This window comes from Gracilinanus agilis, chromosome 4, assembly GCF_016433145.1.
Source record: "Gracilinanus agilis isolate LMUSP501 chromosome 4, AgileGrace, whole genome shotgun sequence".
NCBI lineage: Eukaryota > Metazoa > Chordata > Mammalia > Didelphimorphia > Didelphidae > Gracilinanus > Gracilinanus agilis.
In genome coordinates, this window is record NC_058133.1 from 37,199,511 (window position 1) to 37,215,065 (window position 15,555).

Genomic DNA, 15,555 nt, shown 5'->3' on the forward strand with positions numbered 1-15,555 from the left:
CTTCTAGCTCTGTTCTCCAGATCTTTGGTTGAATCAATGAAGTATTTCATATTCTCTTCACATTTTTCATTTTTAAAATTTTGTTTTATATATTCTTGCTGCCTTGTGAAGTCATTTGCTTCTTGTTGTTGAGTTCTGTTTTTTAAAGACTGAATTTCATCCCTGGCTTTTTGGTTATCCTTCTCTTTCTGGTCTGATTTTCTTTGTAGATCATCTTTTACCTTCTTTGCTTCATTTTCAAGCTGGCCAATTATGGCTTTTAAGACTTTATTTTCTTGTTTTAGTGTATTTCCTTTTTCAAATTATCTTCATCCTCTCTTACCTCTCTTGATTGCTTTTTGAGTTCCTGAAGTTCTTGAGTTATTTGGAACTTCTTCCTCTTCTTCTTTTCCTTTTTTCATTTGTTCTTTTTTTTACTTCCTTGAAAGAAGCTGTCAGTTGTCATTTCTTTTCTCTTTTTCTGTTGTTTACTCATATTTTCCCCCTTTTTTGTTCTGCTAGTTTGAGCACATGGATTTAATGAGCTTTGATGAAAGATTTTCCCCCAGCTGGCAATGGAGGTTTGTAGTTGCTTTTTCTGCCCTCTGAAGACTTCTTGTCTTTCCAATTGTTGGTATTTAGCTTGTATTGATTGGATTAGTCTTTACTTCTTAATCTGCCCTAATGCTAAAACCTGCAGAGGAGAAAAAAAAAACAATCCAAGAAACAAAAAAAAGTGGGGGGACAAGAAGGAGTGTTTTCAGCTGAGTTGAGCTGTCCGGCACTAGGGTCCCCCTGAGCTGTCCTTGTGTTTGATCTGGTTTTCTTTCCTCTTGAAGCCCTTTGTTCTCTGTCTTGTGTGAGGAACCCAGTGGTCTATGGTCTGAGGTTTGGCTCTCACTAAGCCACCTTCTTCTGGGTATTTTTGCTGTGTTTCTCTGGTTTTCTCCTCCAGTCACCTCTCCAGTGCCTGTGTTCAACTCTCCAAGTCCAGTGCCAGGAAGGCCTTCTCTCCAAGCCAGTGAGCCTGCCCGCCCTGAGATTTTAGGGGCCACTGGAGACTCCACACAGCACGTGGGGGGAGGCATCCTGGGATTCCCCTTCTAGACCCGACAGTTCAAGAATTGAAGCCTTTTTCTTGGCGTACCTCTTTATGTGTGTAGCAGTTGGGTTCCCCCTGCTCTGTCCCTTGTTAGATTTGTTCTTCTTTGTTCTCGAAGCACATTGTTTTCTATCTTGGTGTGTAAGGGTGTGGAGATTTTAGGATTTGTTCTAAGCCGCCATCTTCCCAGAATTCCCCGAGACAGACCTTTTCTGCTGACCTCTTAAGTTTTCTTGTGCAGGAAAATTGTTTCATCCTGACTGCTTGTTGACCCAACTGCTCCAGGATTCAATTTGAGGCATTATTTCAAAGTTTTTTGGAGGGGAATTTGAAAGAGTTCAGGTGAATTTCTGCCTCTATTCCCACAACTTGTCCAATTAATGATTTTTCTACTTGAAATAGAAAGGTCTGTTGTCTTCCTGGAGCATTATTTAAGACATACTAGAAAATCTCCCAAGATGGTTTAGAATGAATAACTACTCTTCTTATTTCATGATTTATTTGGGTGTAAATGGTATAGCTAGAAGGAACCTAAAACATCCCCAAAGATTATAAACTTTGGGAGAGAAACTGAATGCCATTAGGTTATTGCTACCAATCAAAGGCAAGGACTCCAGAAAGAAAAGTGGATTTTGAAATTGAATAAGAAGATAATTTGTTAAAAAGAATAGCATTGGAATTTTTGGACCATTGCTTAAAATATAGGAATAATAGACTTCTGAATAGATAGGAGATATGGCTAACAAAGACTTATAAGAATTTTTTGTCTAGAATCTTGCAAATCTAATTAAAAAGATTTTAAACATGGAAAGTTGTGGGAGGGAGAAAACTGCTAATGAATATTCAATTACCTAAACACCATGGAGAGTCTCTTAAATAGAAGAACAGCAGCTAAGGATAGAAGAAAAAATTCAGGAAAACAGCCATTTGTAACCCATGGCCTCAAATGCGTTTATAAGCCATAAAGTATAGGCAATTTTTTTTCTTTTCTTTTTGTTCTTCTCTCCCTAAAATCTTGCACAGTGCCTGGGCATGGTATGACGGCTTATGACATGCTTGCTTGTTGCTAACAAGGAAGATAAACTAGAGGTCTGTCTTAGGAGCAACATCTACCCACTCTGACTGGGCTAGTTTTTCCTTAAACGGTAGTAGACCTGTTTCAAGATACCATTGGCCCAGGGGACCAATTGTTGTAGCTTTCTGGTTACTGAAATACAAAAGTACATCTCAGGAAAGAAATACACCTTGATCAATCACCTTGGGTCAGTCACAGACCTGCCAGTGACCATGAAAAATATAGAGGCAGATAAGCTACATTCAGCTTATCTTGTTGACTCTTCTTTCCATGCTATTGCTAATGAAATATCTTCAGTGTTGTTGGATATATTAGGATTAAAATTCTCTTGAGTCTGTATATTAATTTAAAATTATTTATAAGACATTGAAAGCATGTTGGAGAGAGAAAAGGCACCTCATTACATGGCCAGTCGCCTAGCTAACTTGAGTTCATTGCTCACCTTGCATCTCTGTTCCTCAGGCCAGTAGCTTCTTCCTAGGAAAGAGCCTACAAACTTCCTTATTCTATAACTTATAACCCCAGTGATGTCACTTTTTCTGCATCTCCCTGGTTGAACAGACTTGACCTTAGTCTGGGTCAGAAGCCAGTCTTCCTCATGCAAGAGGCAAGTATCTTCCCAGAGGCCAGGGAGCCAGGAGGCATCTGGCATCTTCCCATAATACACATACACATCTTGTTCTTAACACAATCAAAGGGTGGAGTTAAGATCAAATTGGATTTTCAAAACTTTCCTTTTAAAAAAGAAAATTTATATTAAATTCATACAGATATCAGAGGGACTACACATGTCTAATAATGCTCCAATTCTGAACCAGAATTACTGAGTCAGGTTTGGCTCATATCAAGGATCTCACAAAGCAGGCAAATTTCACCTCATACTTATTAACTAATACTTGATTAAATGAGACTAGCATATGATGCTATAACATACTTAAATGAGGAAATCCTGGAAGCAAAGAGGGAAGCTTCAAGGAACACATCTGGGTAAAGATAGAAAGTGCAACAGAAGTGATTTTGCCATTGCTTAGGGTACATCAGAGTCCATTGCAGATTATTCAGAGATAAAGAGGAAATAAATGAGGATTTAGGGAGACAGATCACAAGCCTGGCACAGTAGCATAATAACAGTAATGGAGTATTTAAATTATCTAATCATCTTATGGTGCTTTTTCTGCCAAAAACAGAACAGCTAATACTTTTATATGAGTTAAAAGTTGATGGCAATTTTATCTTTGAAAAGATTAAGTAACCAGTTAGTGAAAATTTTATTCTGGATCAGATTCATAGGAACAAGGAATAATTGGTTTCAGGACTGGAAATGATGGATACTTTGCAAGATGAGGACCAGAGTAAGCATGTCTACTATGTGCAAGACACTGTGATAAGCACTTTTACAAACATCTCATTTGATCATCACAAAAACCTTGTGAAAAAGATATTATTATTATTCCTTTGTTATAGTTATAGAAACAGACAGAGGTTAGGTGACTTGCCCAGGGTCACATAGCTGCTAAATGTCTGAGGCTGGATTTGACCTCAGGTCCTCCTGACTTCAGGGCCAATGCCACCTAACTGCCCAGTATACCTAATTTGGAGCACCATATTTTGAGGATATCAATAAGCTGGAAAACATTCAGTAGACAATAATCAGAATACTGAAAGGTGTTACCTTTATGTATTATGAAAGTTGCTTGAAGGAATGGCTAACACATGGAAGATAGATTAGACTTATTCTGTTGACTTCCAGTAAAAGAATCAGAAGCAATGTGTGGCAAAGAGGCAAACTTAGATTTTCAATAAAAAGTTTTCTAACAGTTAAAACTCTCTAAAAGTAAAATGGGTTGTCTTGGAGGCACTGGATCCCCTCTTTTCAAGAGCTTCAGTAAAGCAAAAACTGGATAATCATTTGTCTGCATATTGTAGATTCTATCTCAGGTAGGAGTTGATCTAGAAAAAAAGATATTTATTGATGTGTCTGTTATTTGCAAAGTTTTGTTATTCTGTTGTTTCCTTGGGATAGGGAACTTAATGGCATGTATTTATAGTCATAAAGACTTGCTTGGGTGACCGAATTGTTAAGTGACTTGCCTAGGGTCATACTATGAGACATATCTTGAACCTAAGTTTTTCTGATTCCAAGGCTGACCCTTTATCAGTCATACCATACTGACTCAAACTTAGTTGGAAATATTTTTCTAAATCTTTGTCAAAATTAATTGTGATTTCTTTTTTATAGATTGAGGACCAGATCATTTTCAACAATGTTTAACTCAGATGATTGCCCTTTTTCGCTGAATAGTTTGTTTTTTGTAAGACCAGATCAAACTGAAGAGTAAGTATGCCATATAGAAAACAGTATTTTTCAGGTTTTGCTGGTTAAAGACTTTTTGTTTTATGATTTTCTTGGTCAGTAATCAAATATTTGGTAAATGCACAGATTACAAGTGGAGAATTGGTAAATGCTTAGCATCTTTAACTGATTGGAACTAAAAACACAGTGAGATCTTGTCTGGGTTGCTCGTGTGTCTGGATTCTTGTTCCCATCCCTTTTGAGTCAAGGAGGAAGGGTTAAAGAGGTCACCTCCTGGATTGATATGTCCTGGATTCAGCAGGGATAGTGTGACTAGTTGACAGGAATGATGATGTGTAAGACTGACATAATAGCACAGAAATAGGAACTGAGATAGAGGAATAAAGAAAGTGGGAATGAAGAATAGAGAGGAGGTAGTCTAAAGCATTCTGTTCTGTCTGTATTTTAACATACATGGATTTACCTAGTGGTAAGCAATCTTGCCTGTATTCTTTTATTATAATTACTTTTAATCAAGGCTATGAACATGCTACTTTATTCATTCATCCATTCAGTCAAATCTATGATCAGTTGCTATGGGAAGGGCATTGAGGGGCAAAGAAAGATTTCTAAATATAACTGGTCTAAAGGAGCTTACTATTTAGTTGGAGAGACAAGATATATGCATATAAAAAGATAACAAAATAATACAAGGTATGTTACTATAAGTGTCAAAGGAATACTGCAGTCAAACAAATGATATAGGAGTTCAGAGGAAAAAGTTCTTAGAGTGGCACGAGCAGAGAGCAGTAGAGGGAATTTCTTTGACCCTACAGAATGGAAAGTTTAAGATAAGTAAAGTGAAAGAAATTTAGCATTTCGAAATGAGGAAGAACATGAGCAAAGGTGAGACTGTGCAAAGCATATTTATGGGCAAGTAGCTAAGGCAGGCTATTTGGTACTTCAAGGTTAGTGTAGTGGTAGAGTAAATGATAAGGTTTGGAAAGGTAGGTTGGAGATATAGATGGCTATGATGCCAAGGCAACGTTAGATTTCTTATTTTATGTCATAGAGGACCAGGGGAGGAGCGCTTTTGAATTGGGGAGTAACAATGACAAAGATCAAAATATATCTGATGCGGGGGCAGCTGGGTAGCTCAGTGGAGTGAGAGTCAGGCCTAGAGACAGGAGGTCCTAGGTTCAAACCCGGCCTCAGCCACTTCCCAGCTGTGTGACCCTGGGCAAGTCACTTGACCCCCATTGCCCACCCTTACCACTCTTCCACCTATGAGACAATACACCGAAGTACAAGGGTTTAAAATATATATATATCTGATGAATGTGTAAAATATATTAGGCTGAAGAGAAACTGTAGGCTCACAAGTCAGTTATGAAACTCTTCTAATAAACCAGGTGTAAGATGATAAAAGCCTGAATTAAGGTTTTAACTTGGGGATAAGAAAAAAAGGAGAAACATTCAAATTTTACAAAAGAACAACACACTGATTGTGGATTCCAGCTTAATGTGCTGGGCAAAGATTTGGAGCCACTCACTAAGACGATGAAATATATAGGGAAACCAGGTGCTATAGTTTGTTTGAGGAAAAATAGCTCCACCTACTTTCCTGCCATCCACCAGGGCCTGGCATTCTTTGACTACAGCCATTAGCCTAAGTTGTCAATATAGGGTAGGCATCTAGCATCATCCTAAACATCTCCACTGCCCTGACATTAGATGTCAGCATGCAATGCCAGTATGCCAGTGCAGAGCCAGGAGGGTATTTCAACAGTCATAGTTTCCATAGCTTAGAGGCATCAAATTTGAAGCCTGCGGTTTACAAGAAAATAGTAAAACCCCTGAGTGTGGCCTGTTTTAAACCAGATTAAAGTGTATTTGGGCAATATTTAACAAAATAAATCAAAATGCAATACAACAATATTGTTCATTTGTATTTTTCTAAGTCAACATGTGCCCTCCATTTCTATCTGTATTTGGCATCATTGTTCTAATGGATCTTTATCTGTTATAACAGTGGTTCCCAAACTTTTTTGGCCTACCACCCCTTTTTCAGAAAAAAATATTACTTAGCGCCCCCTGTCATATACTATCACCACCCCCTTACAGTTATTCACCACCCCGAAATGCACCTGTGACCATCACCACTTCCTGGATCGCTCCAGCACCCACCAGGGGGCAGTGGCACCCACTTTGGGAATCACTGCATTATAGTATCAAGGCCCTTTTTCTTCTCCTTCCTCTTTTATGTATCAGAGGAATCTCTTGGCTCTTTGTGTTTAAAGTATTTAAACAAGAAGCCTTTTTGAACCCCTTCTTAATTCTAATGCCTTCCCCTTTTTAATCATTTCCTGTTTTATCCTATTGTTTGTACATTTATCTATGCTTGTTGTCGCCTCCATCAGATTGTGAGCTCTTTGGGTGCAAGAACTGTCCTTTGCCTCTTTTTGTATCCTCAGCATAGTTTCTGGCACGTAGTAGGTACTTAATAAATAATTACTGACTGACTGACATACCATCTGTGTCTTCATTGAAGTAATAACAGTATTGAGAACAAAACCAAGTGTGGAATTCTATTTAGGATTCTTTTATTGTCCATCCTTTTCATTCTTGTCTACTGACCTGAACTCATTGAGGGCATAACTAGTTGTTTTCTTATTATTTTTAAGATTAAAAATGGGGAATCTAGCTGTAGATTTTAATGGTTTATTACTGGAAAGGAGGGGATGAAAGAAGAGCAAGGAAATAGATCATTCCTAAAGAAAGAATTAATACGTAGCCTCCATTTAGCTGGGTTTTGGCCTATACTCTAAGGCAGTAGTGCCAGCAGTCTTCAGTCCCAAACCAGAAGTAGAGAGAGCTTAATCCATTTGGGCCTCAGTTTATCTAACTTTCTCTCTGCCCACTGACTCTCACATGTCTTCCCTCATGAACCAACTGTCACCTTTCCTCCTTCACCTGTGCAGTCAAGGAGGCATTCAGACTGTCTCCTGCCTCATTGTCCCCTACCTAAATTGCTGGCTTTCCTGCTGACTCCAGAGTTTAGATTCTATCCTTGTGATCAAAGTCCCCTTAATAATTTCCTTGACACATTATTATCTCACTTTTCTCTTCCTGTATTTCAGGTTCAAGATCATTCTTCTCAACAGATTAATTCATTTCTTTTCTATCATCTGTTACCACAGTCTCAACCTCCCTAAACAGTGATTCTACCCTCCCCCAACCCTCCATTTTCTTCTTGCTCTAAATACAGTTTTAAAAGTCCTCTTTGTGATCCTTAACATTTATCTTAAGTATTAGCTCATTCGGGTCTTTAGAATTCTTGAAATTCTTAAAGAATTGTGCGCTTATTTTGTATTCATTCTCTGTTGATTGCCCTTGGTGCCATGTTATATAACTGTCTTTTAAAAATTTGAAATTTTCATTTAGCTTTTTGTGCAATCATAGTACTATATACAGTTTTCCCTTGTCTTCTTCTGTGTAATCAGTTGTTTTTATATCTTCAGGCTTTTGTTCTTAAAGAGCACCTCATTCTTCTTGAGTTGATTTCCCTTGTAGGATTTAGGGTAATGGGAATCTATCTGTGTTTTGTCAGAATGCGTTGGAATCTATTCTCCCTAGATTTAGAATGCATGCTACATTGTCCCTCATTTCCCCCTTTTTTGCCCATTAGAAACTCAAAAATGGAATTGTTTGTTCCTCCCGATATTTTTATTATTTGTTAAACAAGCAGGATAGCATAATGGATGATGTACTGGTCTTAGAGCCCTTTTCCTGGTTCAAATCTCATCTGAGACATTCACTCACTATGTGACTGTAGAAAAATCACTTAAATTTTCAGATTCTTTTTTTCTTATGTGTAAAATGAAATAATATTCATACCACATATTTCACAGAGTTAATTTGAAGCAAGAAATTTATAAACTTAAATCATGCTACAAATGTGAGCTATTATTCCATTTTTATTCAGTTGAAGAGCATTGTTATGTGTGTTCTATGTGCAAGATACTGTGCTAGGTTATGGAGATTCAAAGACAAAACATGAAATAGTTCCTGTGTTTAAGCTCTTATCATTTTAATGTGGGAAACTATACACATGGATCAGGTACTAAATACATTTTTTGGACTGAACCTGTAGTCCTTCTGAGGAAGCTTTCTCTGTCAATAAAAAGTAATACCTTCTTTACAAAAATCTGAACAATGAAATTAGAAAGTTCCTAAACAGAACAGTGAGGAGCTAAATGGCGTGCCTGAGATCACATAGCCAATCTGTGTTAGAGGAAGGACTCAAACATTTCTTTTCATGTTATCAGATCATTTTTTTGTCCACTTTGCCATGCTGCCCTCATAACATAAAGATAAAATACTTGCAAAGTAAATACAAGGCCATTTTGGGAAGGCTGGAATCAAGAAAGAAGGCTAGAGATTCTCACTGGCAAAGATGAGGAAGTAAAGCATTCCAAGAGGCAGTATATACAAAAACGCATGTAGTCCATGTAAACTGTATTACTCCTTGTCTGTTAATCTGATGCCTTTTCTCATAGACAAATTGGGTCCTCAGTATTGGCAACACTCTCCTCTTGGGGCTTGAGTGATAACCCTGAGGGGTCTGAGATGATACTCAGATGCCATCAGCTTGAGCTTCCACTGGTGTGTTTACCCCCATGATTATCAGTTGAGACCTTTGTCAGTCAACCTTAATTAGCTTTGGAAAGGGAGTTTTATAGTAAGAATAATTAATACAAAACATCCCCCACCAAAGTTGGTGACTCTCCCACAGTTATTAGGCTTAGTTTTTTGTTTTTTTTTTTTTTAACCCTTGTACTTTCGGTGTATTGTCTCCTAGGTGGAAGAGTGGTAAGGGTGGGAAATGGGGGTCAAGTGACTTGCCCAGGGTCACACAGCTGGGAAGTGGCTGAGGCCGGGTTTGAACCTAGGACCTCCCGTCTCTAGGCCTGACTCTCACTACACTGAGCTACCCAGCTGCCCCCATTAGGCTTAGTTTTAAAGAACGCACGAGGTAGAGGTGTACCTGGCAACTCCAGGCTGCTGGGAACCTCTTTCTCACCTTCATGAGGTGCTTAAAATATTCTTACTCATTGTGAGTCTGCATCCATTTTTACTTGTCTCTCTATGCAGACTCTATTGCCAGCTATTACTGGCCCACGAGGTGATGCTAGGACAAGCTAATGGTCTTCGATTGAAATGAAATTGAGTAAATCATTTACTTCTCTCTTGCACATGGATATGAGAAGTGGAATGTCCCATATGAGAGAGAGCTAAGTAGGCCAGGTTTGTCTGAACTGTAGAAAGCATGGAGAGGTTTAATTTAATATGTGGCAAATCTGGAGAAGCAGACTGTAGACAGTTTGTGAAGGACTTTAAATAGCTAAGAGAGGACTATATTTGATCCTGGAAGCAATTGGGAACAGAAGCGTGACATAGCCAGGCATGCACTTTGGCTGATATGTGGAGTACAGATTGGAGAGGGAAAAGACAAGAAGTTGACTAAGACACTATTTCAATAGTCCATTTGAGATGCAATAAGGGCCTCATCAGGGATCATAGCTGTGTGAGTGGAGAGCGGACAACACATATATGGGAGATGATGTGGAAGTAGAAACAACAAGAAGTAGCAGCTGTTTTGATATGGGAGTGGGAGTGGACTTAGAGAGGGTGAAGAGCTGAAGATGACTCCATAATTTTGAACCTAGGTGACTGGAAGAATGATGTTGCTGAAATAAGGCATGTGCGTGTGTGTGTGTGTGTGTGTAAATATATAGACACACACATACATATTACATTATATTATAATAATACAGATATGTGATTATCAAGATGGTATGGCAATAAAAGAGGAGAGAGATCAGTTTAAAGAAGAAAGGTTTATTTCATAATGTTATTTTGATAAATAATAAGTAAACTATGTTTAATATTATTTCTGGTTGTGTGCCTGGTGAAATTATTATAATACTATTATTTTTATTATAACAATTTATTTAAATAACAATATTATAACAACACAAGTGTTATATTTTGATGTTTTATTTTGTATTATTTCTAGGTATACTAATGATAAAAAACCGTCATGTTGGTTTCTTCCACCTGCTCCATTGATTTCTGAAATTCCAGATACTCAGGTGTTACAAGAAGAATTAGAAAGATTCAAACCATTAGGTAAAAATTCACATATTTTTAAGGTGAAAGAAAACTTTTAATAAAGCTATAAATCTACCTATCGAAAGAAAAAACTATCATGTTTGAAAAAAATGAATTATATTAGAACATCCAATGGTTTTCTTTAAAACCAAAGATCTCCATTAAGCAAAGTTTTGTAAAAATCTGCTTTGTATGAGGTAAAGTAAAAAGTAAAAAGAATATGATGTCGTTATATTTAATATATACTTATATAGTCTGTACATATCTTACACAAATATAACATTTGGCACACATCTTCTTTGAATGATTTTTCTTAATATCGATCCTTAATTGTTTTCCACTAGGTTTTAAGCCATTTAAACCTCTGCCACAGCCAGACAATTCTTTTTGACACAGTGCAATGGAAAGGAAACCTTTATTCTTCCATTAGCCTAGCCCTAGGGGCCAATATGTACTAAGAGATTGCAAAGAGTACTCAATTTTCAACCCAAAAAGGTTCTGGAAATTACATTACACAAAGTAGATTGCTATAATGTGAGTTAAATTTTTCCTTAGGATAAGTGTTAAAATTGATGGATATATTCTTGACCAAGAATTAAGCATCATATAAGTCACTGATGAGGCCAACAGTCTCATAAAAAGATAAAAAATTTCTATAATTCTGTAATTATAAAGAGTAGAATCATGCTTCAAGGTAAGGAAACATAGAATTTTAGAGCTTAAAAAGACTTAAATTGGAATTCAACCAGTCCAAACTCTTCCTTTTACCATTAAAAATTTCCTTCAGAAGGCAGAGCCATTTGAAATCAAATTGTTTTTCTTTCTACTGCATTTGAAGTTAGTATGAATTTCCTTAAAACTGGCTACGTGAGGGGCAACTAGGTGGCTCAGTGGATAGAGAACCTGGTCTGGAGAGGGAAGGTCCTGAATTCAAATGTGGCCTTAGACACTGCCTCACTGTGTGACCCTGGACAAGTCACTTATCCCCTATTGCTTAGCCCTTACCTCTCTTCTGCCTTGGAACTGCTTAGTACTGCTTTTAAGACAGACAATGAGGTTATAAAAAAAAACAAAAAACTGGCTAACTGCAGTATGTTTATGTGTATGCCACTTGCCTTATGTACAAAAAACCAATATTAAAAACCTAACTGCAGTTCTGAATGAAGATCTCTCTGATCTCTAAGTTGAGGATTCTTTCTCCTATAACATGAGTTTCAGATATATATATAATCAGTTAATAAGTCAACAAACTCTAAGATGCTATAGCATGCATGTTGGCCGGCCATTCCCCAGTAAAACTCTTAACAGATGGGCTAAACCAAGTTGAGGGTAACTGACAGGCTTTAATGAGCATGTGAAGACTTTTGCCAGTGGAATGAGTAGATGAGAACAGTTTTTTCCACTGAGCATGAAGTTGGCTAAAGCAGGTGCTGAGGAGAGCTTAGAGCTTGGGCAGACATTGAGGACACCAAGGTCGTTCTTGCATCCCAGGCCATTGCCTGTTGTCCTGACTCCTATCTTGCCCCTGAACTTTGATGGTTCTGGAAGAGAGTGAGGCTCATGACTTTGTGCAACTCTTGCTTACTTAAATCCAGTTCACTTGCAAATCTAGATAGCTTGCCCCAACTTAGATTTCCACCTTGATTGTTATCTTGTATGGTTCCGGCCAAATCACTTTGCCTCTCTGCAGCTCACTGGCATTATTTGTAGTCTCTAAATTTTTATGGTTTTGTGAAACATCAGTTATATTTTCACAACTATATGTTGTTTCTATTGATACTTGTAGTGTCTCCTAAAGTAAAGGACATTTTAAGGGTATGGTCATACATAAGAATCTGGCTTACTTTGTTATTAGGCATTCTTGTTCCTTATTATAGAGTTATAGGAATAACATGATCAGCAAACATTAGAACAAGTTAAGAAACTGCATAAAAACTTTTTGTTAACCAGAATGCAGGGAGTTGGGACCCTGAATTGAGTGTGTTTGGATCTTTCTGCCCTCAATTTTCAGGAGAAATAAACAAATCACAAATAAATAAAAACCATATCTGGGGCCCATTTTAAAAGGCAAGTTCCAGAATATGACTTCATATCACTCTAGAGTCAGTCCAATTTCCTATGCCTTTTACTTTTATATCTACCATGCTGTACAATGAGAATGCATGTCTCTGCAAGAGCCTCCACAAGCAAAAAAAGATTCAATTTACGTTTAGTCTGATGGATTTACTACAGCAGAAAAGGGACTGGCTACATTATAGAGTTCCAGCAAAAGATCCTATTGTCAGTGTCTTTATTTTCTCTGGAGTTATTGTTAAACTTCTTTCTCTTAGTCCTTAGTTAATGAGAGAGTTCAAGTCAGATGAAATTTTATGCTATCATATCTGATGTTATGAGTTTTCTTTTGAGTAACTTTAAAGTACATAGAAATTATATAATTAGTACATATTTAAATCATTTAAGATCAAATTTTGTTGTTGTTGTCTGAAGATTTGTTTTTTGTTGTTTTTGTCTGAAGATATATTGTACAAATACTGACCAGTTGACCCAGGTTGTGTTATGAAAGTAAAACAGACAATTTCGCATTGTAAGTTATATGGAGAGAAGTCACTTTTCTTAAGGAGTAGTAATGTAATAATCTATTATGTCCTTCAAGACAGGGCTGTACCTCTCCTATATTTTTGTCTCTCTCAATACTTAATAAACTTTGAATACATAGCATACACCTAATAATATTTGTTGAAATAATTATAATTTTAAAAATTAAGTTAAAATAAAATGTTAGCATACACCTAACAGATAATCTTTAAATAACTGAATACTTTTCCTAAATGTTGTTTTGATCTTATATCCTCATTTTGATTAAATGTAGAGAGAGTACAGTGTCCTATTGAAAAGGACTTGGGTTCAGATCCTGGCTGTCTTACTTATGACATGTGTGACTTGGGGGAAGTCATTTCACCTCTCCAGACGTGAAATGACAGAGTTGACTTTGATAGTCCTTAACCTCTCTTCCAGCTCTAGGTATAAGAGTAACACAAGTTAAGTCATTGGCCTTTGGCATGAATTATCCAGATAATATCTCCTATTCAGATCTGTTCCTAATGTGACGTGTAGTTAAATCTCCAGACTGCTTACATATAGTGTTTATGGTATAGGGAACATCTGTGCAGAATAGGTGATATTTTTTTAGATGAAGGAGCGGATTTTACTATTTCAGGTTTCCTGATTGATTAGTGAAAACCTAAACTTTTCCATGATTTTTTACAAAATCATTATGACAGGAAATTAAATGGGTGGAACTACATCTCACTAAAGACCCCCTGCAGAGAAAGATAAGCATCTCATAGGAGTCTAGAATATAAGTACCTAGAGTTTCTTAAGGATTATGTCTTTTATAAACAACATTTATATATTATCAGAGCATGTTTAACTTTTGAGAATACTCTCTCCTTTATCTTAGTATCCATCTTCTCAACTGCAGAAATTCAGTACTACAAATCTCAGAATAAGCAGAGATCCCTATATTTATGGTCCAAAAGACAGACTTAAGAAGAATCAGGTTGTGCACCTTATCAAACATATAATCTACTCCATTATACCTTTTACGTCTTTTAGTGTTCTTCTCTTTATGAAAACATATTTTTGAATGAATTTTGAGTATATTTATTGTAGGTAAATAGGTATGTTCTCTCTCTCTCTCTTTTAAAAAAAGACCTTTACCTTCTGTCTTAGGATCAATACAAGTATTAGATCCAAGGCAGGAGTGATAAGAGCTGGGCAATTGGGGTTAAGTGACTTGCCCAGAGTCACACAGCTAGGAAGTATCTGTGAACAGATTTAAACTCAGGACCTCTTTTTTCCAGGCTTGGCTTTCTATCCATTCATTGAACTACCAACTGCTCCTATGTTCTCTAAAGGTATGACTCAGTATTCCAGATTCTGAGCTTGCACAGACCAGATTCAATCTTGGGAATGGTCCTCAGATGTCACTCTAACTTTTGTTCTCTTCCTTCCCACTCTGAGATTCCTTTGGGAAATCTCAGAATATATAGCTTGTAGGGAAAAGGATCCTTAGCTTCTCTATAGTCCTCAAGGTAATATGCACATATCAGATATAAGGTGACTCTTATTTTACCCCACAAAAAATACACACAACACATAAAGGACTCCCAGTCCTGTGAGTCCTTCTTCCTCCAAGGCTTCATATATAGTCTTATGGCAAACCTTATGATTTGGACCCCATTTGGAAGGAAAACACAGTTGTGGCTCTTAGTCAAACTTCCAGCCTCTCAGTGAGGCCCATTTTCTCTGAAGTTCATATTGACATCCAGTCTTATGGTATTACTCTAAGAATGCATATGAGGCTGTTAGATACTCATCCTGCTGATGTTCGGTCAGTCCAGATTCTTGGTCATCCAGCCTCCTTCCCTCCCTGGAGGCTTGGATTTCCCTGAAAGGAAAGTAATATTCCCATCACAAATATAATATATGAATAACCCAGTGGTCATTTCAGAGGGCAAAAGCCAGGTCTTTTGTTCCCTTCTTTTATGATTCATTCTCTTGCTATATTTTCAGCTCCAAAGTGACTATATGTGGCCTCCTCTTCTCTTCAGGAGGCTAGCCCTGCCCAGGAATTACCTCTCCTCATGATAGATTGCTAGATTCTTGAATCCTCCATTCTATGTGACACAGTAGATAGAGCACCAGACTTGGAATCATGAAGACCTGAGTTCAAGCATTTCCTTAGACATTTGCTAGTTATGTAACTTCGGGCAAATCATATACCTTCTCTCTCTGGCTCAGTTTCCTCATCTATAAAGTGGAGATCATAATAGCACCTACCTCACCAGGTTATATGAGGATCAAATGAAATAGCTCATTTAAAGAACCTTTGCAAACCTTAAAGTGCTCTACTAGATTAGCAACCCTCAG

At 37.3% G+C, this 15,555-nt stretch overlaps 1 protein-coding gene across 1 annotated transcript in view; it reads left to right on the top strand.

The window, feature by feature from the left end:
• The first annotated feature begins 4,420 nt into the window (after positions 1 to 4,420).
• The window catches only part of HFM1 (helicase for meiosis 1), a 165,491-nt gene continuing 154,356 nt past the window's right edge, over positions 4,421 to 15,555 (top strand). Inside the window, exons 1-2 of the mRNA XM_044674840.1 lie at positions 4,421 to 4,491; positions 10,529 to 10,641. Of these exons, the coding sequence (XP_044530775.1) occupies positions 4,421 to 4,491; positions 10,529 to 10,641 (184 nt within the window). The remainder of the gene's footprint in view (positions 4,492 to 10,528; positions 10,642 to 15,555) is intronic.